Here is a 22,325-nt window from a genome sequence, read left to right on the forward strand (position 1 = left end):
ACAGCTACATGGCTGGACATGTGCTGGCTTATACCTCTAGAGCAGGGGGGTCAGACTCAATCACAGCAGGGACCGGATTCTGGACTCGGGTCTAACCTGAGGGCCTATAGGGTCGATATTTAACCATAAACTGTCAACCTTGTTTACAGCAGAAATGAATCATGGAGGTAAAAAAAACTTAACACTGATGATAAATGATTTTGATTTTGAGATTTAAAGGTCAACGTGATGAGTTAAAAACTCAAAATCTGAGATAAAAAGTCAAACTTGTAAGTTTTAAAGGTACAAACATGACATTTGAATGTTTTTAAAAGGCAAAATATGAGATAGAACACTGAAACCATGAATTTTAACAGTCAAAAACCAAGGCCCGGGGGCCAAATCCGGTCCTTGGTGCAGTTATACCCGGCCCACCAGATCATTTATTTTTATTCTAACTGGCCCACCAGTATGAGGTCTGCAGATTTCCTCCAGTATAAAAATGTAAACGTAACCTTGATGATTTATAATATTCTTGTTGAATTAAAAAATTAAGAGTAAAAATAATCTGATAAAAAGTTAGGAATGTAGGAGAAATGTGTGTTTTCTCTTTATTTTCAATTTTGCATCTCACAATAATGACAAAAAGTTAAAGTTTTGACTTTTTCTTTCATATTTTAACATTTAAGTCTCATAACTTTGACTTTTTCTTTCATATTTTTACCTTTTAGATTTATAGTTTTACATTTTGAATCCTATTTTGACCTTTTAAAGTCATGATGTTTGATTTCATCTCACATTTTGACCTTTTTCAACTCCTAACTTTAACTTTTGTCTAGTTTCCTTTAAAACTCTTGATTTTTAATGTTATTTCATATTTTGATTTTGAAATTTAATGTCATATTTTGAATTTTTTACTGACATTTTTGATGTTTATCTACTATTTTCATTGTTAGATGTCATGATTTTGAGTTTTATCCCAGTTTTGCTGACCATTTCAACTCAGGTTTTTTTTTTTAATTAAAAAACATAAAAAAAAAAACATTGAAAATGACCCTTTTTCAGTATGCTACATGCAAAGGAATGTTTTTCTGGGTAGAATTATTGCAGCCTTGGATATGTCAATAATTCACAGCAACATCAGTGTTTATACATTTCTATTTTTTGTGCAATGTCAAATACTGACTCTAAAGCTGCTCAGTTCCAAAACTGTGCTTTTATACTGTAGAAATACATTTAATTATACATTAATGAGTTTTTTATGTGGTGCCTAACAGCATCCATCATCAGCTGATGTCAGGATCTCTGAGAGCATTTCAAAGAACACAGGGTGGCCAGCATCAAAGTTTTTATTGTTTGAAATTTCACACAATACATTTGAACCAGTTCACCACTTCAGTGCTAACAACGAGCTAACATGTCAACGCCGTTAATCTCATAAGTTTGAGCCCTTCATTACCCCTCTGATTGGCCTGTTGATCCACTAATCAGATTGCTCCACTCCTGGCCAAGTCAATGCATGGAAGTAAACCCTTGGTTTGGTTACTGCAGCAGGGTTAAACAGTGTGACTGTGGATATCTGCACAGAGGTCCAGGGGAACAGCTAGTGGTGCATTCAGGGACCGGGGCCAAAAAAGTCAAAAAGACGAGGGCTAACTCTACCTAACCCTTTAAATCTGGGTGTTATTTTTCTTTGACCATGTTCATTTACTGAACACATCTTAACTGGCAGGTAAACCAGACTGGTTTTACTCGTTCTAACACACTAAAGGTGAGTCTGCCTTGTATTTTTATGAACGCGGCCCTCAATGAAAAAATGTTTACCCTGTCTTTATATTCATTCTTTCACTGAGGACACGTTTATCACAGACTATAATCAATTAAAGTCTAAATCAATAGAAGATACTCAAACAGTAAGCTGTTTTAATATCTAACACAGGGGTGTCAAACTCAGTCACAGCAGGGGCCGGATTCTGGATTTGGGTCTGACCTGAGGGCCTAACAGAGTCCACATTTAAACATTGAGTGTCAACCTAAATGAGTTTAGGATTAAAAGGTCAACATGATCAGTTAAAAACTCAAAATCTGAGATAAAACGTCAAACTTTTAAGTTTTAAAGGTAAAAACGTGACATTAAAATGTTTTTAAAAGGCAAAATATGAGAAAGAATACTGAAACCATGAATTTTAACAGTCAAAAAATGAGATTAAAAAAAATACGAGTTTTAAAAGTCAAAATATGAAGTAAAATTCAAAATCATGAGTTTTAAAGGTAGAAAAATGAGATAAAAGTCAAAGTTAGGAGTTGAAATGGTCAGCAAGACTGGGATAAAATTCAAAATCGTGATATTTAACAACCAAAATGCGAGATAAACATCAAAATCATAAGTTAACTATGTCCAAATATGTAATTAAATTTCAAATTCATGCGTTTTAAAAGTCAAAATATGAAATAACATTTAAAATCATGAGTTTTAAATGTAAATAATCAAGATTAAAGTCCAAGTTAGGAGTTGAAAAAGGTCAAAATGTAAGATAAAAGCCAAAATCATGACTTTAAAAGGTCAAAATAGGATTCAAAATGTAAAATTATAGCTCTAGATGGTAAAAATTTGAGATAAAAAGTCAAAGTTATGAGATTTAAAAGTTAAAATATGAAATTATAAAGTCAAAACCGTAACTTTTTGTCATAACTGTGAGATGTAAAATTGAAAATATAGAGGAAACACAAATTTCTCCTACATTCCTGACTTTTTATCTAGTTATTTTTACTGTTTACTCTTTCTAATTTTTATGATTCAACAAGGATTTTTTTTAAATCATCAAGGTTAAGTTTATATTTTTATACTGGAGGAAATCTGCAGACCTCATACTGGTGGACCAGTTCTAATAAAATATCATATGATCTGGTGGGTCGGGTATAACTGCATCACGGGCCGGGTTTGGCCCCCGGGCCTTGAGTTTGACACCCCTGATCTAACAGGAAGGGTTAGCGAAGGATTCACTATCCAGTTAACTGTAACCCATAGAACTCTCTCATTGAGTCTAAAGCTGAGCAGTCATCAGTGGCCCTGGCAAACTGCAGAAATGCGTGCTGTATCCTGGCGTTTTCCATGCACAGAGCACCCCCCCACCTCTGGTACTGCGTCGTCGCCCTGTTTACATCACCGATACAGACCCAGAGGTTATCTTGGCTCTTAGTCACACACCACTTAGAGTGGTCGTTCCCAGGCTCCCAGTCACCCAGGTAGGTCGAGATACTCTTGACGTTCAACACTTTCTTATAACCAATAATGCAAAGCGAACGTTTACGATCAGGCTGGCCGCCCCACGTCTGGACGTGAACGTCACTGTTGAGTCCTTGTGCAAGGGTGACGTAAAGATCTCCATCTGTAAGAAGAAAGACACGAGTTACTTTACATCTAGTGAGTTAAAACTCATAGCTTCAGTCATGTGACCTCTGGAGGAGGAGAAAGAGGACGCTCACAGCTACCACTGACCACTACGTAGAGCTGCAGCAGTAATAGATGAAGATATTCATGTACACGTTTGTCACGTTTGCCTCTATTTAAGTCAGTAAAATCAGGGACGTCCCAGCGAGGGAGTAGCTTCAGTGATGTTTACATGCTGGTTTATCACCCCACTCCTTACACCACCTCCACCATGAGATTTTACAAAAGTACGGACACTCTGAGGTATCTGCCATGGGTTTGGGTCAATAATGCTGCTGGTTGGGACATGAAGGGCAAGAAATTCTTCATGTTTACAGCATAAAGCAGTTAGAAAAGCAGCAGAACTGGGAACAAAGTAGTAAAATTAAGCAGCAAAAAATGGGCCACAGCTGGCAACGACACTGATGAAAAAGTGACTTACTTTTATGATACCTCTATCTAATCAATATGATCAATAAATTATTTTTAATAATTCTGAATACAACCTGATAAATACTAAAAATGCCCTCAATTGGATTATCAGTTACCAAAAACACCTAATGAATCAAATGAGATACAAAACATATACAGCGCTTAACAAATGTATTAGCCCACCCTAACCCTAACCAAAGTAAGCTTCCTGCCACAGCTGCCCTAAATCAACAGCATTGGTAATTACCAGTCATTTTTGATGTTTCTGCAATGGTTAATACAACAATATGTAGAAGCTCTTTAACCCAAATGATATTTTTAATGCTAAAATAGAATTATTATTGTTATCCATGAATTTTCAAATTTACTGATTTACAAAACAACTGAAAAAATAGTAAAGCACATTAATATTTCTGATTAATATGTCAAATTATAGTTATTTACTGTCATTCCTGAACAGAAAAATGAGTTTTAGTGGTTGAATGTTATGCATGATTCATTTCTGACTTCTCAGAGAAGCCCAGTGAGCCGGCCGGTCATAACTTGGCTGAACAGGAACCCAGCCTACCTCACCTTTTGGCTGCTCTGACGTGCGTTTAGCGATGCTGGAAAATCTCTGAAACGGGTCGGTAGACATCAGCGTCATGAAGTTATTGGATGGCTGAGCTGAGACCCAGTTCGCAGCGTCCCGAAGTTCTTGATGAAAGTCCGCTGGCAGATCATGCTCAAACGGGTAAGCTCTGATGTACTGCAGATGTGTGCCTGGAAACATGAACACAGGGTGTTTACAGCGACCTTCAGTTCAACCAATCTACATCCGATCTACACTCAGGTTTTTTTATTTTACCTATCTTATTGAACTCGCTGTAGGGGAATGTGACACAGAGAAAGATCTGGGCGTTAGTCGTTCCGCTGTCAGGCCAGAAATGATCCCGGTCTCTCCTGAAAGGGAACTGAGGTGTGCTGTGAAAGAGCCAGACTCCAGTGCTGGTTTTATCCATCATCAGGACCCCTGGAGAACCAGAAGAGTTAGAGCTGAGGTCACATTAATGAGCCTAAATACAGACTGGCATTACATACTGTATGAATGTATAAGCAGGGGGACTAAAGGGGAGGTCTTTCTAGGGCCCGGCCAAATGGGGGGCCCATGGAGGACAGCGATACATGATCCATTGTAAAGATAATCTGTGAAAACCATGTTCTATTTCTGACCTGAATAGAAACCACTCCAATCAAAGCAGCACAAAAACTGAATTTTATTTATTTACGCTTTGGTACAACAACAGAATGATGGTGAAAAAAAGAGACAGAAAATGGGTGAAAATTTGCAAAATGGGTTAAGAGTGGAATAAGAAGTAACAAAATTGGGCAGAAATGGTAGAATTTGTTTGAAGGTGGAAAACAAGGATAGAGAGCAGCAAAAAAGAGTTGAAATTGGTAAACTGAAGTGGCTAAAATGGGCCAAAGCAGTGAACATGGGTTCAAAGTAGCATAAAGAAGTAGCTAAAATGGGCTAAAGCAGTGAACATGGGTTCAAAGTAGCATAAAGAAGTAGCTAAAATGGGCTAAAGCAGTGAACATGGGTTCAAAGTAGCCAAAAGAAGTAGCTAAAATGGATTAAAAGCAGCAAGTTTTTTTGTCTTTTTCTCAGGAATGTGAAAGATTAAAGACTTTAGAGTTGTTTGAGTCACAATATGTTTCATTTTTTGAGAAAATTCAACAAAGTAGAAATTCTGTGCTCACTATGAATACCGTACCATGATGTACTCTGATGAGTTTAATGTTTTTCTGTACATGGTCCCTGATGAATAAAAGTAAAAATAAATAAAAATAAATGAATACAGTACCAAGAGTTGAATAAAATGTTAGTGTTATTTAGCAAGTTAGGATAAATGGTGGAACTAGTTGAGTGGATTGAAAAAAGTCAGGTGGTATTTACGCTCTGCTGGAGGAAGACTTCTGGATCTGTGAGCTATGACACGCCACTTCCCACCCTGACGTTGATACAGTACGGCACCAAGACCTTCATTCAAAGCATCTGTATGCAACACAAAGGGGGGGTCCAAGTCTGGGTATGCCAGGATTGGTGGATTAGTGAGCATGTCCACAAACCTCCAAACCATGGCCTGGTGTTCTGGTGGAGGTCCACTTTATCAGTGTTTTTCATGACAACTGCCCTTTGTCCACTTTCTTCCTCATCTGGTCCTTTTTTGTGTGTTTAGCTGAAGATGTTTCAGTGCATGATGTTAGACTCTGCAATAGTTCAAACAAGGGTCTTGTAAAGCGGGGAAAGTCCTGAATGAAAGACCTGTAGTAGCTTAGAAAGCCCAGTAGGGTTCACCTACTGTTTTTGCTTCTCTCACTTTCAGTTTCACACAAGAGTACCTTGATGCAGGCAAGATGGCCGACATACATCCAATCCTTGCCAGAAGTCTCATCTGGAAGTCTGTACGTCTAAGGTCAGGCTTAGGCATTAAAACCTGAGTGGTTCGGTTCAGGGTAAGGCAGTGGGGAAGGTGATTTATTTTAGTTTTTTTTCTGAGTCTAACAAAAAGAAGAAACTTCCGCCTGGGACTTCCGGCATGGATTGGATGTATCACGACGCCCATGTCGGCCATCTTGACTGCAGTTGGGTCCCTCTCAGATCTCTTGGATCAACACCAATGCCATCTGCGGACACTATTCTGCCAACACGTCTGATTTGACCTTTGAACAGTTCACACTCCTTAGGACGCACTTCAATTCCATGTTCACGCATTCTGCAGAGTACTTTCCTCACATCTTCAAGGTGTTCAGTGATTCTTTTGGAAAAGCACACAACTAATTTTTGGTTTAAACTTCCCACTACAATTATTTGGGGATTTTGGGGGCAAAGAATTTGGACTAAAATGTGATTTTCAATTTTGTAAACTGCCAGTCAAACTATCAAAATTCCACCAACAGGTCCTCCATCACTGGAAACTCATATTTAAACATCATTTCTCTCCCCACAACACACCAGTTTGGAACGATTGATGTATATTCATTAAAAAAAATCTTTCTATTTTAAAGGGCGGTTTGATCAAGGAATTTGGTCTGTTTTACATTTAATGGATGACAGAGGCAATATTTTAGATTTGACAGAATTCTGTAATAAAAATAACTTCAACTGCACCCAAAAAGAATATAATGTTGTAGTTGATGCAAATCCAAGAGCTCTTCTAACTACAACCAAGGAATACTTATTTTATGAAACACTTCCCCATCTGAACCCAAAACAGTCTTTTTTCAGATGAAAAACGTAGCAAAAACACATTTCTAAGATCATTACTCTAAAAGAGTGTTTCCCCTCACCCTTCAAAAGGAGCTTTTACTTACAAGGATACTCAAATATTGTTTTCACCTCTAGAAAAATCACATGCAACGATTTGAAATATCCTATTCCCCCTAAAGCCAAAGAAGTGCACTTTAAAACGATGAATGAGATGTATCCATGTAGACATTTTATGCACCTTAACTTTAATATCAATGTACACTCTGCAAAAATGCTACTCAAACTCAGGAACACCTTTTCTTTTCTTGTCATACTTATGATTTATTTTGGAAAAGTTAACGTTAACATATAATAATGTAAAACTTGGCATTGTTTTGGAGGATTCAAAGTTGGAATTTCTGTTAAATAACCTATCAATCCTTGCAAAACATTTTATTCAGAAATGTAAGTTTACGAATGTTACTTCCTGGTCTTTTTGAAAGAGCTTTCTATTTTTTTAATACTTTAAAAGGTATCAAAGCTAAAAATGCACAGTGTCTTCTGAGCATTTGTTAGTCTTCTCCTTTGATCAGACCCCAGGAAACTGAAATTAGAATAGTTTATTGAACTTCGGGAATTAGCTTTTTCTTCCCCCTTTAACTGGCTATCTATGGTTGTTTTTCTTTCTTTTCTTTATTGTTCTGCTCAGTCTCAAAAGTGATTGTCTTTGGAAATTAATCTGCTTGTAAGATTTGTATTCACAAATAAAGTTTAAAAAAAAACAAACAAACTTGTTCTGACGTTTTCATGGCTTCCTGGCTCTTTTCCCCTTTTCCCACAACAAGACTTCTTGTCACTGTGAGTGCAGAGCGCCGTCTTCTGGACAAACTCAGTGCAGCACATTAGCTCCACACATACTGCTTCATTCACTGACTTTCCTTTTAGAAAATTCACATGAATTTACACAAAAAACAAAGGCTTTTCAACAAACTTGTTAATTTAAATGAAGTGCAATTTCAAGACCTGTACACATATGTAAAGAAATAAATGGACTTCAAAGTTAAAAAAATTAAGAAATAAATAGGGAAATATGAAAATAAACAAATATAGAAGCATATAAATAAATAAATGAGTCATGAAAGGAAAAAAAGACAAATAAATACATCAATATTTCCACATTTTTGCTTTTTTAAATGCATTTATTTATTCCTGCATTTATTTATTCATTCATTTCTATCCGTAATTATTTCTCTATTTATTTCAACATTGATTGATTGATTTTTACATTTGTGATTTTTTGCTCCACCATAGTGCATGGCCACTCTTCACTCATTTTTGCTGCTTTTTCACAATTTTTTTTGTCACTTGTAACTCATTTGCTGTCACTTCTCAGCCATTTTTTCCATGTTTTCTTCTGGTTGTTGCCTTTTTATGCCCATTTTGCCACCTTCAGCTTATTTTTATTGCCACTTTAAGCCTTTGTTGCCACTTTTCGTCACTTAGATTGTGGCTATTGCTCGGGTATTTTTCAACAATTTGGCTCTTTGCTTGAGTAGGGTTGAGTAACACAGCTCTACATACACTGAAAGAAATGGCTCATTAGATTTACTTGATTAAATCCTCCTAACAGTTTGCACACACTCTAATTAAGTTAATTCTACTGCTCTATTGTCATGTACAACTTACTTGTGAGAATCAAGTAAAATATACTTACTGACAAGCTTAAAGTTACAGAAAAAATTAAGTAAATTTTACAAAGCCAAATTTAACTCATAATTTTATCGACTTGATCTAATTAAGTAAAGTCAATTTACCTTTTTCAGAGAAGGGAACATTAGTTTCACCAAAATATCAAGTAAATATAATGTATCTTCTATATTTACCGTTATGAAATTATTTAGTGTTTTTAAATTATTTTTCTGACATTATTAATTACTTAGTTATATGAGGTAAAACAACCCTGCATAATCATGCATGTTGCTGATTTACTTTTGTTAAAGTTACATGATTTATAAAAACCTTTTAACAGAATTTTAGTAAAAACTACACGACTGCAAAAATACAGTAAACCGTGTTTATTTTTTTTTTAAATCAAACTCAGCGATGAGACAACGATCACATTTGCACAACAAACCCTGAAACATTTCACAACCATAAACTAAGGACGCCCAATAGAATAAGAAAGTTATTGGTATTGACTTTAAATATAATACCAGATAGTGGCCAACAGAGTAATACAACACACCAAACAAACACAGGGGTGCTGCTTCCTTGTTTAAATGCCCAATGCTAATGCCATGTCTGGAGTGATGATGATTTGAAAAGCAATTTGCAAAAACTAAAAATATAAATATCAAATAATTTTAATATGTAAACTTGCTCTAAAACAGTGCAAAGCAAGTGCACAATTAAAACCTTGATACCTTAAAAGGATACTTTAACATTTTGGCAGATTCATCCATTGCCATAATTCCTATAGTCTTAGTAATAGGTTTGTTTCCTTCAGTTGTCGGTGCCAGATGTTTTTAGATCGGGGGGACCCTTAAACCAGCTGCACCGCGAACGCTACATTAGCGGGCGGAATTTTTGCTTTCCCTCGTCAAACTCATCAAGTACACAATCCTCCAAAACGCTCTCGTGGACAAGTTGTGACCTGCACATTCACCACGCTATGAAATAATCGTTGAACATGTTCAGAGCTGAAGAGGGCACTGCCAGTCAGAGCGCAGAGAACCATGTGGCTGCATGTTTATGGAGGGTCAGATTAGCTGCTGATGTAGTTCCAGGCTGTCAAAATCATTTTTAGCTGAAGGTTGCATTAGCAGCCAAAGTCCTTGTCATGGACAGTAAATTAGAGACAGTAATTTTAGCTTTAAAGTTTGCTTTAACCTTTGGGGACAGTTCTGTTCCATCTAGTTGAGGAAGAAATTTTCAAACACTTCAAAAGTGTATCAAAGAGTCGGTGGGTAGGCAATGTTCAGGGCATGTATCAGCTCCACGAGAAGCATGCAGGCTTTAGCAGTTTTTTAGCAGCTTTCAAGAAGACTGGACTGTTACGTCCGGGAACTTTACCTCTCCCTCTTTGAGTGTGTGTGTGTGTGTGTGTGTGAGTGTTCTTGTTTGTATGCAACTGTCTGACTGTGCAAGGGACGTCTGACTGGCCTGGAGGTCCTACAGCCCTATCCACCAACCAGAAGGGAGTGCAGAGAATAAAAAGAGCCTGCTGACCAGAACCCGGCAGCAAGCTGTAGCCAGCCATGCTCGCGTGCCTCTTTGCTAATTGCTGTTAAACTTCTGACGATTCTGTAAACTTGTGGAGGCACTAGATTTGTGATTTTGGTATAGCCAAATTAGTTACTTCTTACACACTCTTAGTTTTATTTGTTAGTTGGGGCTGTTCTGTATTTCCTTTTGTTAATTAGAGTAGTAAGGTTTTTGTTTTCTTTTATTTTGGTAAAACTTTAGTACGTTTAATGACTCTAGGCTAAAGTCTCTTTTTGTTCTCGTTTTCCACTTTGCACAGCACTCATTTAGTCTTCAGTTGCCTCATTTTGGTTCAATTGTCAAACCAACTTTACTTTTGTCAATAAAAAACTTTATTCAAACCTTTTAACATCCTGGTTTTTATGTTACTTCCCTTTCCCTAGCGAGCTGGTTGTAACATGGACACATCCACTGGTTCCTCTCCATCTATGCCGTGGACAACCAAGATCTCCCTGCGGCTGTCCTCCTGCAACATCAACACAGGAAAAAGACAGCACAACTTAAGAAAACTCTGTTCAGAAGCAAACTTAAATAACTGTCAGTGACTACAGAAAAATGTAATTTGTTAGTAGAACGTGTATTTAAAATCCTACGTAAAAAAGATAATGATGGTTTAATTTAAAGTGTAAATATATCCATTAAAACTCAGTGAATCTTTCCATGTAAGGCTATTGTTAATAATATTTTTGCTGTCCAAATGAAGAGTACACCTTGTGCATTATTTTGCTTGAATGTTGCTCTCATTGATTCAGTATGTGGGACCTCTGCCTCAACTAGATTTTATTTAAAAGGATAACTTTATGTCATGAAACAAAAGAATGAGGCTGTAAATAACAGCCTTGTGTCTTATGTCAATTCTCTGGTTCTGTGAAGACATTCGTGTTGTCATACACAAACACCAGAGTTGTGTAAGGTATCAAAAAGTCATATTTCAACCTTGATAAAAGATAAACTCACTTAAAGGGATACTTCAACATTTTGGCAAATTCGTCCATTGCCGTAATTCCTATAGTCTTAGTAATAGGTTTGTTACCTTCAGTTGTCGGTGCAAGCTGTTTTTAGATCGGCGCTGCCGAGTTCAGAGCTGCTGTGCCAACTCAATGTAAGCAGACGGTATTCCGGCTTTCCCTCATCAAATACACAATCCAACAACTCCCAAACGCTCTCATGGACAAGTTGTGACCTGCACATTCACCACGCTATGAAATAATAACCTATAATTATTTAACATTAGGACACATGAAGCAAATACTCGGAACTATTTCTTGAGTAAACCACTGGGCGGAGTGACACAGTGCAGCAGCCATGTCTGGAGTGTAGTTCCAGCTTTGCATATAGCTTTAAAACATCTCCGTCTCGTAATGTTCCAGGATTATTTTATAGCGTGGTGAATGTGCAGGTCACAACTTGTCCACGAGAGCGTTTTGGAGTTGTTGGATTGTGTATTTGATGAGTTTGATGAGGGAAAGCCGGAATACCGTCTGCTTACATTGAGTTGGCACAGCAGCTCCGAACTAGGCAGTGCCGATCTAGAAACAGCTTGCACGGACAGCTGAAGGTAACAAACCTATTACTAATTTTACTGCATATATATTTGCATAACATTTTTTTGCATGACCACCTCATTACATAGGAAGCCTACTTTTTCTGCCGGTTGCCAGCGTTGAGTTCAGTCTGTCTGCCTCGCTTCCTAGTCTTCAGTTGTCCAGCCTGGATGGGAGGAAGGGCAACCTTTGAAGAAAAAAGACACATTTATAAAAGTGAAACCATGACCGTAAACTTTAAGCCACTATTATCATTATTTTTTACAAAATCATGCATTTAAGAAAAAGAAACTATGTGATGCAGACAGAAGTATTTACATGCATGAATCAGACTACTGTCATAGCTTTGGACCAACAACTACTCCTTCAAACCCCTCAGTTAACCCTTTCTATATGTCTGGAGTTTTATTGCCATAACTCTGTCAAAGTTTGTCCGATTTGAAAAATTCCAACGGTGTTGGAAAGCTGAGAATTGTGGGCATGCTCACATATATGGTTCATCACGGTACTCGCAACCATATAACGTGGGCATTCATAACAATACACCAGAAGTTAGGAGAGACAACTACACAGATTCTCAGCACCATAACTCCTCGAAAGTTTGCTCAATTTAAAAAATTCCAACTCTGACAGAGAGCTGAGAATCTGTGCTTTCCGGCGATATATGATGTGTGGTATATATATTACAGTAATGTCAAACAGCACCATGAAAAGGTCAGCTTTGCAGAAGACCAGTGAGAAAGGAGAGTGAAGGAAGAGAGTAAAAGGAGGGCGAGCGAGAGTGGTGTTTGGTTTTCTAAAAATAGCGTTAGATAGTGGCATTTGTGCATGACTGTGTTTTATCACACACATTTATAATGTCGGGGAGACCATCAAGAACGGTAAAACAGCCGCTACGGTTCATAGAGGAGGACAGCGATTTGAAGGATGCATCTTCTGAACTGAGGTTTAGTATAGCTCTCTTTCGCACACCCAGAGTCCTAGACTCCAAAAAGGACTGGTGATTGGTCTAAACATGTATAGGTTCACATTTCAAATGTCCAATCAAAACTTCATGAGCAATAACAACATTTCTTCTCATAAAAGCCATGAAAAACAAATCTGTTTTTGTGTTTTTCTTCTTTTAAACCGCTAACAATTCCATATAACGTGCAATAATCATTAACCAGATGTTGAAAAGTCAAGTTCAAGTACTCCTGGGAAAAGGGAGCAAAGCTCTCAGACTGAGGGCATTTCCTGACTACTTTACAGCCAGAATAACTAAATATGTCCAAATCGCCATTTTTAGACCCAGCAGGTGAAGGGTTCATACTCAAGCAGCTCACCTGTATCTGTAAAACTGACGTCACCTGGGCAGCTCCCTGTTGACAAAGATGAAGCATTTTTAATACATGCTAAAGCTAAATGCTTTAAAGCTCTTTAACTGAATTTAATTTGAGGAACACTTGGTTAACACAAAATGCCTTTGCCAGCATGTTTCATTGTCTAGTCTTTAAACAACCTGCACCTTCATAGTTTTGATGCATTAAAACGAAAACAGACTGAGCTAGTCAGCAAAAGTTTTATTGTGCAGTGCTTTACAGGGTAACTATCCTCTCAGAAATGGGAACATGACAGCTGTACAGATGAGCTAAATGCGGGGTTTTCTCTGCCCTCGTCCCGGCGTTTAAACCTCCCCAAACTGGCAAAACCTCCCCTAAACCCCCGAAGACAAAATTCTTCTGCGTGCTCTGAAAGTGCTCATTTAAATCTAGCTCTAACAAATACAATAAAACACGGAACCATTGAGTCATTTTGTGGGCAAAAAATACGGACTTTACAAGCATGCTGCAACGTTTTTCCACAGTTTTTCCGTCTAACGTCAATAACTGCTGCATTTACCCTGCTAGCCTGTTTCAGACTACTGTTTCTGCTATCAGAAATTTCACCGCTAACACACAAACAACCCTCCTCATGAGTGCTGCAGAGGTGGAATATAACGCTAGAGCCTATGTCTGCATACTTGGATGTCATAGTAATAAACACTAGGGCAAAAACATCTTAACTGCGGTCTGAGTCACTGTGCATGTTTCTACGTCTGATAAGCTACTAATACGGTATTTACACAGAGAAGCAAGCAATGTCAGAATCAGATAAGTAGCGTAAAGCTCAAACTCAAACCGCACACTGACCTTCATTTCTAAAATAAAGACCAAAAACTCAAAACTTACCGTCAAAGCTCCGGACGCCGCTGCTCTGTTGAGAAGTGAGAGACGTCGGCCGGCTGATGCAACACCGCGCACGGTCTGATTCAACTGAGCATGTGCAGGATTCAAACTGTTAAAAACTTTATTTGATTAACATTTACTTGGTTTATTTAGGTTTGTGAGTTACTAGCACAAAACACTTACATAAAATGACAAAAACGGTAGTAAGGTTTACTTTTTGCACACAGTTCATCGATTACATGATTTAAACGTGTATATTTACTTGAAAATTCAGCTCAAATTCAATGTGAACATATGTCTGAGGGAACTGTAAAATAGCCATGCTGTGGCCTCAGGTAGTCCATTGATGAAAAAGCCATAAAGAAACGACACGGAGACCGGTTTAAGGTTTTTAGGTATACTTTAATTACGGGGGGCAGAGTGACGGCGCGCACGGGGTACAGGTCACCGGGCAAACCAGCTATATACCTGTGGGTCTGTGTGTGAGTCACCTACCTTGGTCGGGCCGCGAACCAGCGACCTCTTGCGCCGGCGGCGAGCACCCTAACCACTACGCTATATCACTCCGCCCGTAACACAGCGGAAGAGAAGGGGGTTTTATCTCTATCCATGTGTTTTTGTCTTTTTGTTTTCATAACGGTCGGGCAGATGCTCGCATGCTGCGGGAACTGGCGAATCCTCTGAAGATAGAATTAATCATTTGTGACACTTTCAATCAAATGCGATGAGATCCAGCTGAAATGTGTGGAATCCCGTTTCATCACGTTTTAAATCTCGCGCGGTTAGCATGCTACAGGCTAGCCAGGCTCACAGCCGTGAAGACGTAACTTCAGTTGGTGGAGGGATGAAGGCTAATGAGGACCAAAATCGGTGAGCAACATAGTTCATTTTAAATGCAGAGTTTTTTTTGTTGGTGTTTTGCGTAGAGGATGTGAGGCTGCTAATGACGGCTAATAAGCTGTGGGCTAACTGGGAGTTTACTGGTTGTTTAATGTGTGAAATGCAACAAAAGGCAAATCATCTGGACCTAATTTCACTTTTTTAACGATATTTTTTCAATAGACATTAGATATCAGTAAAATCCTTAATCTGTGAAATATAATTGAAGTCATAGCCCTCTGATTACAGTACTAGGTGTTTATTACAAACAGAGCTGCACAGCTTACACAGGTGGTTTTTACCTTTACTGTGACCAAACTTGTCACTAGCTCTGCTTCCTGGAGGCTGATCGCTGTAGCTGATGAATCCAAAGGTAGCCGGCTGAAATGAGACAAAACGAGAAGAACAGGACAGAAGATCAGCTTCAGATTAGAATGAATGTTATTCCACGTTCAGCAGGCAGAGATAATGTTCACTTCCCTGCAGACACATCTATGTTAGCTTCTCTTTTAGGTGAGGGACAGGTGTTTGTCAAAAACTAGATTATCATCAGCGTACTGCTCATGAAAATCAAAAACCCAGAATATCAGAATATTGCTGAAAATGTTTCCTGAGCCTTTAGTCTGTGACTGGTTCAGCACACACAGCTGTGACCACGGTGAAGACTGCTGACTGGACTAGGGTTCAGAGGACCAGAAGACCTTTACTGGTTTAGGAACAGCTTTAGACAGGGACGTTTATTTTATTCACCTTTATAGCAGCTTTTAAGCCCCTTTACACTCATCTAAATGATGATTTTTGCCACTTTCATATCCCTTTTTTTGCCCAGTTTTGCCATTTTTTGTCACCCATTATTCTGTTTCTACTGGCTGATGTACTCTTTAACTGCTTTTCACCATTTCTGCTGCCCACCCATTTTTTTTCTTTTTTTCTTTTTCTTTTTTTAGCCCATTTTTGCCACTATTATTCCATTTTTCCTGTTGGAAGCCAGTTTTGCAAAGTTTTTGTCCTAACACACCAGAAATGTTGGAGTATGGTTGCTGTGAACATGTGAAAACTCTGAGATCTACATGAGACTGAATTCTGCATTTAGGCCATTTCATCTCTTTCCTGGCTTGGTTTCATGTGGGCGGGGCCAATATGTGGGCTCACGATGTCATGAGCCCACAGTAGAGAATGACCCCGCCCCTCTAACGCTCCAATACTGTGGAAGGAAGCAGTCGCCTGGAGCAGGGACTTCTGCTTCATTTTGTGCGAAGGAATTCAGTCTTGTACTCTCGTTCTATAATGTTCATGTTTCATTGCAAAGTTATTGTTCTGCATGTTTTGTTTATTGGTTCATGTTTTTAGGGGAAAATATTTTTCCAAGTATGACACCATGAGTGAGGGGGTTAATGCTGCAGGCTACCTGTGTCCTGAGTGGGCGTGGCTTCAGCTCATTCAACAGACACGCCCACACCATCCTGGAGCAGATTTTACTGCCTCATTTTTCATGATTTGAAGCTTCATTTTATAAATTTGGAGATGCTTTACGTGACTGAAATTTGACCTGGGGGTTCATAACACAGTGATCTATCATACCACAAACCTAAATACAGATTTATTTTTACTTTACAGGGTCTTTAACTGCTTTTCACCATTTCTTTTGCCCATTTTTGCTTTTCTCAGCCCATTCTTCAGACTTTTCTTTTTGTTTAACACATTTTTGCCATTTTAAACCCATTTTTTTTCTCTTTAACCACTTTTCACCACTTTAAACCCATTTTTCCTATTTAATGCCTTTCCTAACACATTTTTTGCTGCTGATATTTAAATTTTGTCTCTTTAAACCCCTTTGTGTACTCTTTCATTGCTTTTCACCATTTCCTCCATCCCTTTTAACCCCATTTTGCCACTTTTGCCTCTCGTAGACCATTTTTTTGCCACCCATTATTCTGTTTTAACCAGTTGTTGCACTCCTTAACTTCTTCTGCCCATTTTTACCCATTTTGGTGTTTCTTAGACCATGTTTCACGCTGTTATCCCATTTTTGTCTATTTTAACCCATTTTTGTCAACCAATTTTGTTTCTTTTTAACCACTTTTCACCACTTTTTCTCCATTACTTTTTGCCACTTTAAACCCATTTTTCCTATTTTATGCCTTCCTTAACACGTTTTTTTGCTGTTGATATTTAAATTGTGTTTGGTTAAACCCATTTTGTTTCTCTTTAATCACTTTTCACCTTTAATTTCATCCATTTCTTTAAACCCATTTTGGCACTCATTTACTGCTTGTCATAATTTCTTCTGCCCATTTTTACCCATTTTGGGTTTTAGCCAAATTCTCAGCCCATTGTTAGGACTGGTATCCCATTTTTGTCTGTTTAAACCCTTTTCCCCTCTTTAACCTCTTTCACTACTGTTTTTCCACCAATTTTTGCCACTGTAACAATTGTTTTCCACTTCTTTGGTCCTTGGGCTGTTTTCCCACTGTTATTCCATTTTTGTCTCATTGAACCCATTTTTAATAACTTTTATTTTATTTTTACAGCACTTTTAAAAACAGGGGTTCACAAACTGCTTTGACATGCAGAAAAACAACCAGAAGAAACCAGCGAAAGATAAAGACGACAAACAACAACGACAACAAGAGAACACTAAAGGTAAGAGAAACTAAACAACAGCAAAATCCAGACTATATGTTCAGCCCAAACAACATTATTAGTAAAACATTGTTAGAAATAAAAAATCCATGGAAGTCATAAGAGTTTTGATATGTTTCACATGACATCGCCAGAACCGAGACGTCATAAAAACAAAGACAACAAATACAAAGAACCAACGAGTACCCGGCCAACACAGGAACCCAACCACAAAACCTGAGACCAAGGGGACTGCAGTTTTAAAAGGCAAGTAAAAGACAAGCAATAGGAACTAAAAACATGAAGAGAGGTAAAACTGTAAAGGAAAAAATAAATGTAAGAGAATAAGTATGAGGAAGGAAAACACTAAAATGGTAAAATGGTACACTGATCAAGAGGATGAAAGCAAGGCAAGCACTCTTTAACCACTTTTCACCATTCGTTTAACATATTTTTACCCTTTTTCTACTTTTCTTAACTCCTTTTTCCCACTGTTGTTCCATTTTTGTCTCATTTAACCCATTTTTGAGCTCTTTAACCACTTTTCACCATTCATTTCACCCATTTTTACCCTCTTTTCACTTTTCTTAACCCATTTTTGCCACTGTTATTCCATTTTGTCTCATTTAACCCATTTCTGAGCTCTTTAACCGCTTTTCTCCATTCATTTCATCCATTTTCACCCTCTTTTTGCTTTTCTTAACCCATTTTGCCACTGTTATTCCATTTTTGTCTCATTTAACCCATTTTTGAGCTCTTTAACAGCTTTTCTCCATTCATTTCATCCATGTTTACCCTTTTGTTGCTTGTCTAACTAATTTTTGCACTCTTTAACTGCTTTTCTCCATTCATTTAATCCATTTTTACCCTTTTGTTGAACCCATTTTTTGCCACTGTTATTCCATATTTGTCTGTTTTAACAAATATTTTTCCTCTTTGACCCCATGCTGCCTCTCTTTAGCCACTCCTAACCTGTTTTTTTGCCAGTGCTCAGTTTTTGTGTTGCTTCTTTTAAGTGTGTTCGGTTCTTTCTGCTTCATTCGTCGTCATCCCGAAGTTTGTGGACGTCATGTCTGAGCCGTGGAGTCTGACATTACTTCCCTAGTCCTAGTATTGTTGTTATTGCTGCTTTATTAAGAGTGGTTATTATTCAGGTTAGAAATAAAACATGCTATCACAGTGGACCATGGCTTTTCTGACCTCCATGGGCCCCCAGTTTGGTCCCCTTATGGGCGGAGCCAGAAGGGGACAACTTTACCACCAGTTATTAAAGGCGTTCATCTGCACCAACTGTCTAAGTCTCTGAACCCAGGTAGATGAGAGTGAGCATGCTCAGTGTGTTATCTCACCATGGATCTGATGGGAGTGAACATGGGCTGCAGAGTGTTTGCCAGGACGCCGTTTCTGTCAGCGATGCCATTATAGAAGGGTGGAACGGCATGTACCGTCCTCTCTGTAGTTGAATCGATGTACAGGTACTCCAGACCGGTCAGGGACTTGGACTGTAGGGAGGGGGCCTTATACAGGATGTACCTGAACCAAACACAGCAGAGAAGAAGGGAGCTCAGACTCTCACTGCCTGTAGGCTGACGTTAATGTAGTACAGAGTAAAAGAAATAAAACTGTTGAACATTTTTAACCAAAGCTCCACCACACAGACTTTTCTCTCTGAGTTTGAGGTCTGACAGATTTCCTCCAGCAGCTTTGTCAAAGGCAGCAAAGACAAACGTGGGCGCTGACTGTTAATCTGTTTATCTCAGTGGAAAAGGACCACTTCATCAGGTCTGTGGGATTATTTACCAGGGTACTGCGTTGTTTCTCTCGTCTTTGCAGGTCACTGCCCCGCCGGTCCCCCAACAGAGCAAACTGAGCACCAGGACTGACCTCCACATGACTGCCTGGAACACATCAGTAACACAGGAGCGTCCGTTAGATCAGTTCAAGGTACTAATGAATGAAAATGCCCTGAATCAGTCTCTATCTGATTCACATCGGACCCCAACAGCCTTAAATCTGGCCCCCAGGTTTATTATTTCATTTTATTGTGAGACAACACCAACATAGCTCAGTTTTATCAGTGATGTTTGATCCATAGAGAAATCCTCTGTCAGCCATCTTTAGTGAATAGTGCACTGAATAGTCGTAGCAGAGGATCGGTGAAACAAATCCTCCCTCAAGACTGAAACATCCCCGCACTTTAGCCTGCCGATAACATGGCCCTTCTAGAGGGGGTGTGTGTTTCCTGTGTGGAACGTGTCGGCTGGCTCCCCTTCGTCTCAACCCTGTCTTTCTTCACACATTACTGATCAGGGAATAACTTTAGGCTTTTATTTTATCAGCCTTCTCAACACAGTCTCACTAACCCCATCATTTTAAGAACACTGAAATAACTCTGACTCTGCTTGTGCCCTACCATTTGAAAAATCATCTGAAGTCCATTTTAAAATACCAATAAATCATAAACCTTAAAAATCAGCCTGAATGCCATCAAAGCATGACAGCAGAAACATTTCTCTGTGATCTCTAGCTGCTGATAAAGGATTAGTTATTTTACTGAGTTTTTTGATAAATTTAAACTATTCAAACCTTTATTTCCAAATGTCTATTAATTTAGAATAATATTTTATTTTATTTGGATTAACTTTAAATTTTCAATTTCTTTTGAAATTCATTCTTAAACTCTTTATGTGTAGAATTTTTATTAAAATTTATTTATTAACTTCTGAATTTCTTTTATTTCAATTTTATTTCAATTTCGTGGCAGTTATTATGTTAAATTTTTCTTTATTCATTTTTAAATTTATTTTTAATCTCTTTTTTATTTTTTGTTTTCTAGTTTTTATTTCATTATCTAAAATTATGTACCATATCTTAGTCATACGGCTGCAGTTTTCACTAACATATGTAAAATTTAAAAATGATTAATTTCTTTTACTTCAATGTATATTTTATTTTCTAGTTTGTATTCATTTTATTATTATTTTTTTTGTATTTTATATTCATTTTTGAAATTTTTCTTAATTATTTATTTATTTGACTAATGTTTTGAATTACATACAGTGCTTAACAAATGTATAAGGGCACCCTAACCCTAACCAAAGTAAGGTTTATGCCACAGCTGCCCTAAATTAACAGCATTGGTAATTACCAAAATCATTTTTGATGTTTCTGCAATGGTTAATACACCAATATGTAGAAGCTCTTTAACCCAAATGATATTTTTAATGCTAAAATAGAATTATTATTGTTATCCATGAATTTTCAAATAAATTGATTTACAAAACAACTGAAAAAATAGTAAAGCACATTAATATTTCTTGATTAATATGTTAAATTATAGTTATTTACTGTCATTCCTGAACAGAAAAATGAGTTTTAGTGGTTGAATGTTATGCTTGATTCATTTCTGACTTCTCAGAGAAGCCCAGTGAGCCGGCTCACATTTGGGTGTGGTTTGAAATTCCTCATTCCTGTTCAAAACATGGAGAGCTGACTGAAAATGAAAGAGTCCGCATTAAAGCACTTCATGATGCTGGCTGGTCTCTGAGACAAATATGACAGGTGGTCTAATACATTTGTTAAGAACTGTATATATATTGAGTTATTGTTTTTCTTTTTGGTACATTTAATTGGCTGAAACAGTTTCTTTAAAAATATTTTATATTCATCATAACAAAAATCAAAGTAAAATGCCGAGTAAGAATGTTGATAAAGCAGCTTTAAACTGATGTAATTCTGTGTATATCTTATTAAAAACATTTTTATTTGTACCTGAGTTTAAAAACATGAACATTGGTCTAATAAATTATTCTTCTTTTGACTGTTATTAGTAATCACAGCGGTTAAACTGAGAATATCCAACAGTCTGAAACAGTTCAGCTCTTTGGCATTGACAGTGAAATGAATGCAGCCCTCTTGATAACCAAATTTTCTGGTCCCTGCTCTAAAGAGACACAATCAGTGCCCTTTAAGAGACAGAATTGACCTAGTGACCTTTTAGGTGTAGACATAAATAAGCTCAGTGCTCTCTAAACACTAAATCTGACAAAGTGCTTCTCAAGTTCCCTCTAAATCAGGAAATATGACAAAGAGTTTCTAGGCTGCATTTTAAAATGACAATAAAGGAAAAATGTCCCTCTATGCTTCCCCTCCAGAGGACAATAATACCACTGCTATTGTCCAGTACATTATACAAGCCAGCATCAAAAACTCCAGAATATCCCTTTAACCAAAGAGGCTAGTGGAGTAAAAGGACTTACTCTGAGAGGGTTTTCTGTGGTTGAAGTGATCAGCAGCTGTCCCTGGTCACTGAAACTCTCCTCTATTTATCCGTCTGTATAGCCTGGACCCCCCCAACTCACTCTGACATTCCTGTAAAGCAGCCTGAACTTTACGCTCACTGATGTGAACTTTATCATTCTCAGAGAGACTAAACAAACTCAGCTGAACTTTACAGTAATCCTTACTGCAGAAACTTTCTCTTATCTGTTTCAGTATTGATCACTGATTGATTAGAGTCAACAGGGATGTCCACCTGATCATCACATGCTTCTGCCAGGACACTCTAGTAAACAGGGCCGTCACTAAACAGTAAAATAATCTGATAAAAAGTCAGGAACCCGGGAGAAATTTGTGTTTTCTCTGTATTTTCAATTTTCCATCTCACAGTTATTGACTTTTTATTTCATATTCTTAATTTTTTATCTCATAACTTCGACTTTTTATCTCATATTTTT

The 22,325-nt window shown here is 37.7% G+C and overlaps 1 protein-coding gene across 2 annotated transcripts; it reads right to left on the reverse strand.

The window, feature by feature from the left end:
* Positions 1-2,795: 2,795 nt before the first annotated feature.
* Positions 2,796-22,049, reverse strand: LOC121525068 (plancitoxin-1-like). Of its 2 annotated transcripts, XM_041810822.1 has the most exons (7): positions 21,849-22,049; positions 19,390-19,487; positions 18,939-19,122; positions 15,270-15,348; positions 4,689-4,853; positions 4,415-4,603; positions 2,796-3,368 (listed from the first exon to the last, which is right to left on the reverse strand). In XM_041810822.1, exons 2-7 carry the CDS (start codon positions 19,479-19,481, stop codon positions 2,983-2,985), a joined length of 1,095 nt encoding a protein of 364 aa, XP_041666756.1. In that variant the 5' UTR covers positions 19,482-19,487; positions 21,849-22,049; the 3' UTR covers positions 2,796-2,982. The 2 variants fall into 2 exon arrangements, with proteins under 2 accessions (XP_041666756.1, XP_041666755.1); XM_041810821.1 differs by lacking the exon at positions 21,849-22,049 and having other exon boundaries at positions 19,390-19,516.
* Positions 22,050-22,325: the final 276 nt, after the last annotated feature.

The sequence above is a fragment of the Cheilinus undulatus genome, linkage group 17 (genome assembly GCF_018320785.1).
Source record: "Cheilinus undulatus linkage group 17, ASM1832078v1, whole genome shotgun sequence".
Taxonomy (NCBI): domain Eukaryota; kingdom Metazoa; phylum Chordata; class Actinopteri; order Labriformes; family Labridae; genus Cheilinus; species Cheilinus undulatus.

Excerpts from the sequence above, each read along its gene's own strand:
- LOC121525068 (XM_041810822.1), bottom strand. The coding sequence starts at position 19,481 with ATGTGGAGGTCAGTCCTGGTGCTCAGTTTGCTCTGTTGGGGGACCGGC. Across the intron at positions 15,349-18,938 it reads TCACTCCCATCAGATCCATG|CCGGCTACCTTTGGATTCAT; the intron begins GTGAGATAACAC and ends GTCTCATTTCAG. Across the intron at positions 4,854-15,269 it reads CAAGTTTGGTCACAGTAAAG|GGGTCCTGATGATGGATAAA; the intron begins GTAAAAACCACC and ends CTGGTTCTCCAG.